At 53.6% G+C, this 13,940-nt stretch overlaps 1 protein-coding gene across 4 annotated transcripts in view; it reads left to right on the top strand.

Moving 5' to 3' along the window:
- The window catches only part of MSRA (methionine sulfoxide reductase A), a 364,854-nt gene extending 351,282 nt beyond the window's left edge, over positions 1-13,572 (top strand). For 3 of the 4 annotated variants that reach the window (XM_023225263.3, XM_023225266.2, XM_023225265.3), the window contains one exon: positions 12,834-13,572. In XM_023225263.3, coding sequence (XP_023081031.1) covers positions 12,834-12,998 — 165 coding nt within the window. In that variant the 3' untranslated portion in view covers positions 12,999-13,572. The remainder of the gene's footprint in view (positions 1-12,833) is intronic. The other variant, XM_023225264.3, reaches the window with a different exon arrangement.
- Positions 13,573-13,940: the final 368 nt, after the last annotated feature.

Below are 13,940 nucleotides of genomic sequence, written 5' to 3'. Positions count from 1 at the left end.
ACCCCCAGCCCCTGCAGCCAAGACACTTGGCCACTCTTGTCAACAATTCTGCAGTGAGACCATTCTTTCCAGCGGCTCTGAATTGCTGTGATTCTTCTGTGAATGAGAAACGATGGTATTCAGAGGAGTCCCATTGCCCGCTGAATTCAGTGCTCTAAACTTAAGCATCTGGTGCGATGCTTGAAGTTCTTTTCTATTCAGCCTTTTGGAATGAAGGCTCTTCCCTTTTAAGAAAATCTGCATTTCATCCCCAAGGTGAAACCCGCTGTCCTTGGCTTTCCCTGAAAAATGAAAAGTGGTTTTCTTTGTGTACTAAATGCTTAGCATATAACAAAAAACAGAAGTTGTAGTTAATTGATTGCAGATATGAAAAAGCAGATGATAACCCCTCAGAGATCGATACAAAGACAGGGACAGAGAGAAGATCCATGTCTTCTGAAACGGACAGCTATGAAAAGAAAACTCATCGAGGAAAAGTCATCTGACTTATTTTTCAAAACCGGCAGACCTCAAAGGAAAGCCCAAATCAAGAGGAACCAGCAGTCCTTGAATGCATGATGGGTGGAAACCATCCTGCAGGTGGAGGGTGCAGTGTCCGAGTCAGAGCAAATGGGTGGTGGCACATTTCAGCTACGGGACCCTGAGTTTCATGCTCTGGCCCCAGGAGGGGCAGCTTAGCCCTGCTGCTTTTCAGGCCAGGGCTGCAACCAACCCTGCCCCGCCTGGTGTGTCCCCACCATTCAAGACATGCAGGAGAGAAGGCAGGACCCATTCCCCTTGCATCTGGGAAATTATCTTGGAATCTGTGAGTGTGGGGAGGTGAAGGATGTCAGGGAAGTAATGGGAAAACACATGATGGCCACCCACTTCCTCTGGGTCCCCGCTTGAGCTCTGTCAGCCTCACAGACCTCGCTGCATGCAAGCAGGTGAGCCTCAGAGGCACCTGCTGTCTTTGCCTGGGTTCAGGTGGTTCCTTCAGTCTCCTGAAGTGGCCCCTTGTACCACTGTGATTGCAGGCCGTGGAAGATCAGAGGGTGTGCGGCTGGGTCTCCAGAGATGAGTGTGCAGAAATAGGCCACAGCTTGATGCCTCCGGCAGCCTCTGCATCCATCCACCTGTGCTTCCATCTTTTTCCTGTGGTTGAGCCCCAGGGTCCCGTCTGCTGGGTCCCCCTCGCCCTGGCCTAGCCCACCTTTCCAGTTTATCCTTGATTTCACCTGGCTTGCTCTCCCTGCACTCTCCTCTGGACCTGTCAGCACCCTCACATACACCTCATTACCCACCCCCGACCTCCCTGCATTTGGTCACGGAGTTTCCTCTGCTTGCAGCAGGCCCTTCACACCCCACTCCTGCCTGCTGTCAAATTCCCGGTTCAGCGCCTACCTCCTCCTGCATTTTCCCAGCAGGATTAACCTTTCCTTCCTCCATGCCCTCAAAGCACTGTTTGCGCCTCCATTTCCACACATCCCCTCTGCCTCGTGTGGTGGATTTTCACTAGCCTGTGCGTGCTCTCTCCTCCAAGGGAATTCTGACCGTCGGGGGAACGGCAGTCCTCATCACTGCCTGGGGTGTGGCTGCAGGCGTGAGGGAACTTCTTCTGCCTGAGCCTGCTTCCCCAGCACCTGGTACGGCACCTGCTCGTGCTGGGCACTGCAGACACGTCGTGGGAATTGCCTGTACACTCTTCTGAGAGCCCATCGAGGGCAGGGCTTGTCCTGTTCATCCCTGCATTCCTCGTGGCTAGCCTAGTCCTTGACACACTGCCAGTGCACAATAACAATGGTCAGGATTCATTCATGAAGTGAAGTTGGAGAGTGTAAAAGCTTGTTCACAGAGAAATCTGCTCGCTTCTGCCGAACTGTGCTAACTTCCCAGCCCTTCGGTATCACACCCCATGCCTGGGAAAACCCGGGAAAACCAATGCGTGAAATAAAAGGTTCCGTCAGGCAGTGCTGCTCCAGTGTCCTAATGTGAGGGCCCAGGGTGATGGAACCATCACTGGCTGGAACGTGGCTGGTCACTGTGGCAACAGGGACAAGTAGGGATGCTTCCGCTAGTGCTTTATAGCTTCTGCCCGGAGACCACCCATGTGACTTTCACTCGCAGCTCACTGGCCAAAGCAAGTCCCATGGGCGACCTGACTCCAAAAGGAGGGTGAGGGAGTTGGAGACCACTCGTGCAGTTGGCCACACTTGCCTGCAAGAGCAGAGCTGCTTGTACTCTAACCTCGCATGGGATTCAGCAGGTCTGGGGAAGAGCCCAGACTTTGCATTTCTTGCAAACTGCAGGCTGTCTGAGGAGCAAGGGCAGAGCTGTGGAGCCAACAAGCTGAAACAAACATTCCTTCCTCTCCTTCTCCATCCTCCCCCTCCTCTGCAGAGACACAACTCAGCTTGTAGCTCTGTCGTTCTACATTGCAAAACAAGAGAAATATCCTTGGCAATCTGAAGACACTGATTTACCTCGAGGGTGCAGAGGACACAGAGGAATAGATAATCAAAGCCATTAGCTGTGTGACAGACTCGCAGAGTATGGGAAAGGACGGAGCACAGGAGCACTGCAGCTGTGCTAAGAAGCCCCATCGGTCCAGCTAGAGGCCGTGCATTTGCATAAGCAGGTCTCTTAATGGACCAAGTTAGATGTAATTGTGTCACCTCTTTCTCTCCTTTCCCTCCCAATGAGTTCACAAAGCTGGGAGGGTCAGTGAGCTCTGATGGGGGCTTGTAAAGGCTTCAGCCCCGTTGAATGGCTCCTTGTCATCGTCACACCGTGGTGGCCTGGGTTTGCGTGTGCCAGCAGTGATTGGTGACTCACAGGGACAATTCCATTGTCCCAGAGCCTGGAGCTCCTGTTGCTCCGGGGTCCTCTTTGGTGTTGAAGAGAAGCACTCACCCCCTTCTCAGAAGACACACACACGCACACACTCCATACAGGCTTAGTAAGCCCAGCCAGTCAGCGCCCAGTCAGCTGTCCCCCTTCCTTGTGGCTGAACCGCAGGGAGTGGGGGTGCTTCTGCTCTGCACCACTGAGGCAGAGATGCAGGAGCCTCTGCCCAGCTCAGAATAGATGATGTTTTCTTATTAGTGGTTTCATTTAAAAGCCATGCCAGTCATTTCACATTTTTTTCCAGAAGTTTTGATTGACAGCTATCTGGTCAACCTATGCTCCCTATGGACTAAAATAGCTGACTGGGGCGTTGTCTGGGCGTATTAAACCGGCATGGGGGTGTGTGTGTGTGTGTACACGCACGTGTGCACACGCAGGACAGAAGCATAGCATGGAATTTCATGGAGTGGATGTAGAAGGAATTGAAGTGGTCTCGGTGCAGAAGGTGAGGGTGGAACCAAGTGAAGTGCCTGGTACAGGCGTCCTGCTGCCACTAGAGGGCGGAGTGAGTCTAGAATCCACATGCCCGCATCCCGCCTGCGAGTTTTCCCCTAAAGCAGCTCAGCTGGCTCCCAGGCAGCAGCTTCAGGTTGACCTCTTAGAAGTCCCACCCTAATTTCCGATGGACTCAGAGTCATAAATTAGATTTCTGTTCTAGGGCACTAATTTCATACCACTACAATACTTTAAAAAGTGATCACAAAATGAAATACACGTGTGCATTTTACAAATAATTACATGAAAACCTAACACTTAAAGCTAAATTCCTTTGATGGGTGTAGGGGATGTTGATTGCTTGGATCAGACATAATGAGGCTTGCAGTCTGATGAGGTATGAACTGCAGGTACCCTCTTTCTTTCCTGTGACTTTCCCTTTAGCAAGCACAGCCATTCCTCCTTGCCACAAGGGCCTTCAAACTGTGATGGAAATGAGGGTCATCTGTCTTGGAAATAGGCACCGCTGAGTGGATCTGCCTGCCCATTTCCAGAGCCCTGTGCGTGGCGACTGCTGGGGGATGGGCAGTTGCAGTGGTGACTTTGGGTTGGCGGCTCAGTCCACAGGATCTAATCATGGCTGGATGGACCCCAGAGGGCCATAGAATCCTTTGAAATTGTGAGCAAATATTTGATTGTGAGTTTTTTTGGGTAGAGCGTCCAAAGCGTTCACTGGAGTCTCAAAGGAATCCATGGTCCCCAAGAGACGCTGTTCACATTCAGGTTCCTTTCTAGTGATGCTTTTTCTAAAAAGTGTCTATAGGTCAGTTCTTCTAAGTCCTTCTAAGGACTTCTAGAGATAGTAGTGATAGTTGTATGACAAGGTGAATGTACTTAGCTGTACACTTACAAATGGCTAAGATGGTACATTTTATGTTGTGTATTTTACCACACACACACACACACACACACACACAAAGAACACCAAAAAGGAGACTCACTCGAGCGTGAGAGGTCGAAGCTGCAGTGAGCCATGATGACGCGACTGCGCTCCAGCCTGGATGACAGAGTGAGACCCTGTCTCCAAAAACAAAACAAAAACATGATGTCCCTAGGTCAGTCCTCCTAAGGCAGGGGGTGAATGCATACACACAGCATCCTCGTGTGCACAAACACAGCGGTGCGCATGCAGGCCCCTCCCTCCCACGCATGTGCCCACAGTTGCACAGGCATCAGCATCTCTAGAGCCAGCCCCCTCCAGTCCCTCCTGGCCCCGCTCTGTAGAATTCCTATACAAGGTCCTTGTGGATTTGTATCATCCCTTTGCACCTCTCACGTGTCTCAGGACAGAATACTCAGCATCCCAGGGGCTTCCTTACCCCACAGCCCCAAATTCCAGGGACAGCATGGATGTGGGAGGGGGCATGGAATCCAGACCTGGATTCTTGTCCCAGACCCACTCCTCACCCTTGTGGATTTGAGCAAGGCCTGTGAATTTGAATAAGGTCCCTAACTACTTTGGGTTTCCTTGGGTAAAGTAGAATAACGGCCCACCCTGCAGAATGACTCACCTGATGACATGAGACAGAGAAAGGGCCCTGCAAACTACTCCTGACATCCATTAGAAAATTGACACTGAACCGGGTACTTAAAACGCAAATGCTGCTTTCCTGGCACTCTGTGTATGTCTCCTGTCATCTCTTGGAATCAGGAAGTTACTTGGGAAGTTGGTGGCACTTGGTATTTGGAGGGTGTATCTTCCTTTGGGTGGAGGGCAGGCAGGCAAGTCCAGCTCTCTGGCCATCAGGTGACCTGGGACAGCTCTCTGTTAGCTTTCTGTCTTGATAATGGCATCACGGCCACTGGGATCAGCTGGGTGGGGCAAGAGAAAGAATGGCCAAAGCCACACACTTGGGGCAAGTCCTTCTGCTGTCACGTTCCTTTTGCAGTTCTCTAGAGGAGTGCAGGGCCAGCGCCGGAGGCTGCTGATATAACAGGCTGGAGCATAACGAGCTGTCTGTTGTGGGGAGTGCTTGTCATGTTCCAAGATGTGTATTATTTGACAGCTAAAGAAACAATGAAAAGCAACAAAATATGGCATGTATATATGGTGGAGTAGTATGCAGCCTTGAAAAAGAAAGGGCATTCTGACGCATGCCACCTCCTGGAGGAAGCTCGAAGACATTAAGTGAAATACGCCAGTCACAGAAAGACATACTGTGGGATTCCACATATATGAGGGAGCTAGAGGAGTCAAATTCAGAGAGACAGAAAGCAGAACGGGGGCTGCCCAGGGCTGGGGAGTCGGGGAACAGGGAGGTTTTATGCAGAGTTTCAGTTCAGAAAGATGAAAAAGTTCTAATGATAGTTGTGCAACAATGTGAATATACTTAACACAACTGTACACTTAAAAATGGCTAAGATAGTACATTTTATGTGTATTTTACCACAACTTAAAAAAAAAAATCACTTGAGCCCGAGAGGTCAAAGCCACACCGAGCCATGATCACGCCACTGCACTCCAGCCTGGGTGACCGAGTGAGATCCCGTCTCCAAAAACAAAACCACAGAACCACCACCAAAAACCAAAGAGATGGCCTGTGAAATAAACATCACATGTTTTCAGTCCCGGGGACATGAGCTGGAGAGGGAGAGTCTGACTCACATTCGGGCTGATCCATGTCTAGAGCTCCTTTGGATATTGTATAAACTCTTTGGCTCCTGGGGCGGGGCGGCATTCTTGTCCAGCCACGTGTGGGAGGAGTCCAGAGCCAGGGTTCAGGGCTGGCCTCGGCTGCTGGCCGGTGGCCGTGGACATGCCTCCCCTCTCCCCAGGCTTCCCTGTCCTCAGCTGAGAAACAGGAATAAGAACCCTCCGTTTTAGTCAATGGAAGTCTCCTGTGAATGGAGAGTGGAGGCCCTTCGGAAACACTGTGGTTCTGGATAAACACAGGGTCTCGGTCTCCACTCTGGGCTCTGGGTCTCAGTGCCTTTCTGACCTTGCCCGCTAGTGCCCACTGGTGCCCACTGCCACCTGTGCTGCCAGGAGCCATCCTGCATTTCCCAGGGTGCTATGAGAGCGTGTCACCTCCGTGCAATAGGCTGAGACAGTCGGGCGCTTGGAGGATCTCAGTGATCCTAATCATAAGCTTATTAGCAGGCTGCAGTCAGCGGAGTGATCACATGTTCGTTACATTTAGTACAAGAAAGGCTGTTTACCGGCCGCCTTAGAAGGACGGCTGGGACCTGCTGTGCCCGGCTGGCAGGCCTTCTGTAGGGAGTGACCCGGCTGCTGCTTGGGCATCTGTGGTGCTCCTGTGAGTCACTGGAGCTGGAGACTGAGCGGAGGTGGATGAGGCCAAGGGGATGGGGGGCTCCATCAGAACTTACGGACGCCCACCCGCCTTCCTGCCCCAGATGTAGAAGTGGGGGCTCTGCGGGCCAATGTGGATAGGGGCTACTTAAGGAGGGCAGGATGGGCAGGCTAGCTTTCACCCCTGGGTGGGGATTTTTGGGAAATGGAGCCAGCACTCTGCAGTTGTTAAAACATACCAGGCAGGCTGAGTGTAGTGGCTCGCACCTGTAATCCCAGCACTTTGGGAGGCCAAGATGAGAGGATCGCTTGAGGCCAGGAATTTGAGAGCAGCCTGGACAACATACAGTGAGACACTGTCTCCACAAAACAAATTAAAGTGAGCCAGGCATGGCGGTGTACACACCTGTAGTCCCAGCTTTTCTGGAGGGGCTGAGGTAGAAGGATCGCTTGAGCCCAGAAGGTAGGACCTGCCATCAACCATGATTGTGCCAGTGTACTCCAGCCTGGGTGACAGAGCAAGACCCTGTCTCAACAACAGAAAAGCCAGGCAGAGCATGGTGCACTTTCTGTGCCCTCTCTGGGTTCCTCGTCCGAGCACAGTGCACTCGGTAAGGGCCCATTGCACAGGCAGAAAGCTGAGTCCAAGGAGAAAATGACGACAGAAGGAAGGCACCGGAGGCTTCCTGGGGCCATTCAGGAAGAGTCTGTGAGAAAAGCACAAATGACCAATTCTGTTAGGTGACCTTCTGGAAATTCCCTGGGCCAGGTGTCGCCCCACATGTGTTACTGTGTGCAATCCTGCTGACTTCCTCCTAAAAGGTCAGCAAGACAGAAAAGAAAAAGCCACAAGCAAAAGTCAAGATACTTTGAGTCAGTAAGAGAAAAACTAGGGGGAGCCAGGCTCAGGTCATGCGTCCCCTGAAGTGGAACATAGAGAGAAGGGGCATGTGGGACTGGCTCTTGGTGCAGCCCTGGGGGTACCTGGCCCCACAGGCTGGAGTAGGGAGCTGGGCCGGGGCTACCCTGGGCAGAGGCAGGCGCTGGGGTTGAGCAGCAAGAGCACCTCTTTCTAGGCTTTTGAGCCAATCTAGGCAGTTATTTCAACCAGGCAAGTCTGTCATGACCTGAACTCATTCTCCATCCCCAAAAGTGGCTCCATAGGGCCTGGAGGATGAGCACAGTCCTGTGAGGGCGCCTGGGTCCTGAGGCCGGAGCACCACTGCCCTGCCTCCCTCCCTCCAGCACAATCCTTCTGGCGACACCCCACTGTCACGGGTGCAGCCTCCTTACTGGAAGGCACCTAAAGATTCGGTAGATGATGTGAACAGTTGTGTCTGCAGTCACGAACGGTCCACCGTTTCTATGGGTCCTCCCTGTGGATGGTGGGAGAGGGGTGAGGCCATCAGGCTGCGTATCATGTGGGTCCCTACCCTCTTCCTCCTGTCCAGGTCTCCTCTCCTTCCTGCTCCTGAGGGCCAATGAGAGGGAGTAAAACCAAGATCAAGATCTAAGGCCTCCTCCATCTGCTCCAGTTCGTTAAGGAAAAGTAGATGTGGCCACAAGCACTGGTGCGCAGCCATGATCAGTAACACGCTACCCAGGAACCCCTGTCCCAACACTGACCGGGACACCTGGTGTGTGGCGATACTGCAGGAAGAGGGCTCGGGAGACTGGCGTGCACCCACGCTGACACCTGCATAGCTTGGCCCCAGGGCCAGGTTGACCAGTGGACTTGCAGGGGGCCCAGAGGAACCATCTGTAACCCAGAGATGACAGCCTTCATCCCCCACCTCCCCGTGCTCCTGCACCACCCCGCTCTCCCGGCAGAAGAGCAAATGGGCTTTTTCAGGAGCCGCAGATGACAGGGTGGCATCCTTCTGTGCTCCTCCCTGCAAGGACACAGCGCCACAGTGCCACCATCTAAAGACTGAACCCTCTCATGGAACTGGCCAGGGCTCTGGGACATGGGAAGTGGCTGCCTGAGCTCCGTAGTCCCCTTCTCCCGCCCAGCGTTCCTTCCCAGGCCCCAGAGGAGGTGCCTGGGCTTGAGGTAGCAACAGGGACCCAGGTGGAAACCAGAAGTCGAGAGAATCTCTGAGAGATCCCTAGAATCCATAGTTCATTTTCTCATTCATTCATTCATTCATTGCACACGGTGCACGAAGCCCGGAGATCAGGGAGAGACACACACAGTCCCGGGGAGTGGAAGTGGCTTGGAGAACAGAAGGGTTGTTGTAATGCAGCGTCATCAGCGCTGTCGGGCACTGCGATGCCAGGAGAACATAGCATGTGGAGCAGCTTCTGCCTTCAAGAATTAGGCAGGTTTCACAGAGGTGGGGACATTTGGTCTGGGTCCTGAGAGATGGGTAGGAGTTCCTACAATGGGAAAGAGGAAAGGACATTCCATGGAGATCATGTGCAAGGGAATGGAACATTCAGGAAATAGGTGAATATCAACAACACCAAAGAAAATAGTGCCCAGAGGGTAAAGGAAAGGCTGAAAAGGTAGAATATGGTGAGGGAGACAATGCTGAGGGGTGAATCAGGGAGAAGGGCCTGGGGTGGAGTGGGACAGGAAGAAGGGCCGGGGTGGAATGGGATCAAGGAGAAGGGCCGGGGTGGAGTGGGATCAGGGAGAAGGGCCGGGGTGGAATGGGATCAGGGAGAAGGGCCGGGGTGGAGTGGGATCAGGGAGAAGGGCCTACCGCGGAGCCGAACTGGACAGGGAGAAGGGCCCGGCGTGGAGTGGGATGGGGAGAAGGGCCCGGGGTGGGTTGGATCGGAGAGAAGGGCCTGGGGTGTTCTGACTCGGGGCCAGGGAGAGGCCCCCTCCTGGGTTTGGGGAGGTGCTGGGGCAGGCCCAGATCGCCAGGCTCCCTGGTGAACAGTCCGGGCAGTGCACTCTCGGAAGGTCACCAAGCCTGCAGGGCCCTGGAGGGAGAGGGCGTGACTAACTTAATGCTGTCACTTGTGCTGCACACAGCGGGGCCCACCTGGGGGAGGGCGAAAGAGCAGGGCGGCTGCGAAGCCCACTGAAGTCAAGAGGTGAATCAGAGCAGTGGCGGAGGGACCCCACGGAATGCATGGAGTTGTCCGAGGGGAGTGACTTGCTAGTGAGGCCGCGGACGAAGGCGGACCAGGAAGACACTAGATGTGACCTGTCGTGGTCCCTTTTCCCTTCCTTCCCACCCGGTCTCTTTTTCGTCCTTTCCCCCAGTTTTGGCAGCCGGTGGGGGGTGGGGGGAGCGCCGGGAAGGACAGCCGAAGCCTGCAGGTGGACACCACGCTCATCGCAGGCCGGTGGCCGCCACCCCTGTCCGCCGCCCGACAGGACCGGTCCACGAGGTCCCAGCCCAGGACGGTGCGGAGGCGCTGGCGGCCCGCTGGGCCGCGGTTTCCCTGCTCGCCCCGGAGGTTTTTCTGAGTGAAGTGTCTGCCATCTTGTGGCTAAGGCTGGTACTGCCGGGGCCACCCGCAAACCTCCCGGAACTTCCGGGCTCCCCAGGGGGTCCCTGGGCCTGTCGGTGGCTGCGAGGGGAGGCGGAGGGGAGCTGGGCAGCGCGGCCGGCCTCCCTGTGTGAACCCACTTCCTCCCACGCTGTGCTCAGAGAATCTTCTGGAGACAGCAGCTGTGCCTGGGAGGCCGCCCTTGGGCCTAGGAGAACAGGGAAGAGGGCGGATCTCAGACACAGGCTGGCTGGGGGGTCTGCACAGGGGCGGCTGCAGAACACGGGCGGCTCCCGTGCACCGGTACAGCTCAGGGCTGGGAGGAGGCCCCCTCAGCAGGCGGTGTCTGCCGCGGAGTGGGTGGGACCTCTGAGGACCCTCACGCCCGTGGGCAAGAGCGCACCCGGGCACTGGGCCGAGTAAGCCTGTGAACCCCGCTCGCATTGTGAATCCACAGCCCTTGGGACCCGATTTTTTATTTGCTATTTGGATACAGCTGCGAGAGATGAGAGATTATTTTACATCTCGCAGTTCTCCAAACTTGGCTTGGACCAGAAACGTCAGGCCCTCACCACGCCTTTTTCTCGTCTCCAAGCTCTCTGGGGCTGCCTGGAGCAGATGGCACCCCCCCACAGACGTCGTCCGTACTGTCGTCACCAGAATATTCCATTTCCACGGCCACCTGGCATCCCAAAACCTTCCTTCAGTGGGCAGCTCCTTCACAGGCAAATGCTGGCGATCGCTCAAGTCACACCACGGGCACCTACTCCATTTCCAAGGAGGTCATTGCTAACCCTAAATCTACCCGTTAGTTAGCCAGTCCCACATGCTCATTCTTAGAGAGGTTCTGTTCGCTGAAAACAGTCTGGAGCCGAATGCAGTGTGAGCTGGGGCCCAGTCCTGGAAACAGAAAGCTCCGTTCCATCAAGCTGGATGGGTTCTACAAAAGGAATTCGGTGTTACAGAATCGTTAGCAGGGCTGTGAAGGTCAGGGAAAAGCACCCCAAGATTTCAGGATACCAAGATGTTACTGAAATTGCCAGAAGTCATTGCTGATGGCATTCCACCGACTCTCTGGAGAGGGCCGGGAGGAGCTGGCAGAGTCTCGGGTCTGCTTCCTGCAGAGTCCTGCGCTCATCCTCACAGCTGCGCCCTGCAAAGAATAGCTTCTCCTTTTACGTAGCCTGCCAAATTTCGTGTGAGTTTCTCTCATTGGTGGAATCTGAAGCAGGGCCTTGCTGGCAGCAGAATCTGGGGAATGCAGTCTGCGAGCTTTCCGCCTGTGTGGTACCAGGGTGAGCTGAGAATGTCAGGGACCAAGGCACAGTGTCTGACACACACTTTTAAATATGGGTGACAATAATAGGACTTCCTTCCCGTGGCTCTGGTGAGGCTAAAATTAATATGTGTGAAGTCTTTGCACAGATCATGGCATATGGTAGACCCTCAATAATTGCTAGTTTACAAAAAAATGTCAAAACTATATTAGAATGGCTCCTTATTCTCATTCCTGACCCCTGCAAGAAAACTGACTGCCTCTGAGCTAGCTGGTCCAACCCACCTGCCTTGATGGGGACCCTGCCCCTTATAGTTCTGGACCTGCTGGGCCCCGAGATCCTGGATCGGCCTTATGATGGCTCAGACGGCAAAACAGAGATACAGAAAATAAGTGACATTTCTCAAGAAAAACCTGAAGCAGTGAATCCTGCTGAATATTAATATTGGATGCACTGTGCTTGGCAGACTTGAAGATCATCTCACATGGACCAGCGGACAGTCAGTGTGGTTGGTCCCCTCGTAAAAACACAGGTCCTGGCTCTGCTTTGCAGCTCTGTACCAAATGGAGGCAGTGAGAGCGAGTTGTGGCCCTGTGCTCACATGCTCTGAGCAGCCTGCAACAGGAAAGAATTAGGGCACAACTGAAATCCAGAGGGGAAAAGAAGCAGGCTGAAATCCACGGGGAGCAACGTCTATTTCTTAGTCTGTCTCCTGCCCCAAATAGTCCCTCTCTCCTCTCCCAGCTTGTGTTGATGCGTGTCTATCCCTGGCAGCAGATGTCACCGGGACGTAAACTAGGACGCAGAGGGCGGTGATGAGCCACAGGCCACGTCCTGCCCTGCCCTGACTCCCCAGGATCCCTGGCCTGGAGTTCAGAGCACAGACCCCAAGTGACGCCCTGCTCACCAGGACGTGCCAGCAGGGTCCTGCTCCCCAGAGCCACAGCGAGTGGGGGGACCCTCTGTCTAGCCTGAGAGTGGGCTGGGGTCCTGTTCCTGAGCTGGTGGGCAGATGGGATAGCGCCAGGTAGAGTTGCAGCCATTCCTTCTGTCCCTGCTCCATTCCTACCCTGTCCACCCATTTCATTCTCTCCCACTGCAGCCCTGCTGAGCCCTCTCGGGGACAGGCAGGGAGCCATGCTTACCTGCTGTTTCTCCTGGGAGAGCTTTGGGGCAAGTTTCAAACAGACCCACAGCGTCCAAACCAGGGCCCCCAACTTGCACCTGGGACAGCAGGGATGTGGGGGTACAGTGTAAATTACAGATTTAAAAATCTGATATCAACCTGATTTCAGTTTCCAGTCAACTGAGGCATCACTCCAGTTGCAACGCACAGAGCCCAGCCCAAAGGGACGCACTTCTCGTCCCGAGCCACGCATCCGCTCCCTGCAGCCCTGGCCCCTCAGTGCCACCCCTCGCAGGGGCTGTCTCTCTAGCATGGGAGCTGATGGTGCCTTTCTGTGTCCCCACAGGTTCTTTCAGAGCACGGCTTTGGCCCCGTCACTACCGACATCCGGGAAGGACAGACTTTCTACTATGCGGAAGACTGCCACCAGCAGTACCTCAGCAAGAACCCCAACGGCTACTGTGGCCTTGGGGGCACCGGCGTGTCCTGCCCAATGGGTATTAAAAAATAATTTCTCCCCACATGGTGGCCTTTGCGGTTCTAGTAAAAATGCGTTCAACAAATTGGGCAGTGTTTGTGTGATTCACAATCACGGCATTTGAAGTGCACAAAGTACAAAGGAATTTATAAAGATCTAGTTTTCTGAAGTATAATCTACAGGAGGCACAATGGCAAGTGGATAAAATGTGATTTATCTCCTAATCAGTTACGGTGGGAGCAGAGCTGTGCAGTTTCCTGCGTCATCTGGGGTCTGAGTGAAGACAGCGGGGATGCTGTGTTCACCCTTCTTGGTAGAAGCTAAGGCATGAGCTGGGAGGTTGCTGGACAGGGCGGGGGAACCCAGAAGTCCTTTATCTGTGCTCTCTGCCCACCAGTGCCTTACAGGTTGCAAACGTGTATAGCCTCAATGACTCATTTACTGAAATCCTTCGCTTTACCAAATCTAGACATGCATAGGGGCTTTTTCTTCCTTTTCAGCCCTCTCTGTGCAGAGAAAAGATGTGAGTCTGCTTGATGAATTCTAATGCTTTGCTTAGAGCTATGAGAAATGTTTGTTTTAGTAAAAACCTGCAGTCCAATAATGCAAACTGCCTGACGTCTCCTCTGTGTTTGACTTGCTTAGGTAGGATATTTTTAAGTGCCGTAAGATGAGCTTAACGGCTCTAAACAGCTTGGGAGGGAAAAAGCCTCAGAGCCATTTACCCCCAAATGGGAACAATTCGGATTGAAATTTTTGGTAAACATGCTCACCTCTAGCTCCTTGCAACCTGAGTAATAATAATTGTTCTCCAGGTGCCTGTCACATCCCTCACATCATAGACTATTCTAGTTAGAGCAGACCCCTTCAACCGCTGCCCTTAAGAACCTTTATATTCCAGACAAGGAGACGGGGGCATGAGCAATACACATGTAAACAAATGACGAAATAAGATGATGTCAGGTTCTGATGAGG

This window comes from Piliocolobus tephrosceles, chromosome 7, assembly GCF_002776525.5.
Source record: "Piliocolobus tephrosceles isolate RC106 chromosome 7, ASM277652v3, whole genome shotgun sequence".
In the NCBI taxonomy this organism is placed as follows: Eukaryota; Metazoa; Chordata; class Mammalia; order Primates; family Cercopithecidae; genus Piliocolobus; species Piliocolobus tephrosceles.
Note: the sequence above shows the minus strand (reverse complement) of the source record. Positions and strands in the feature narration are given on the sequence as shown.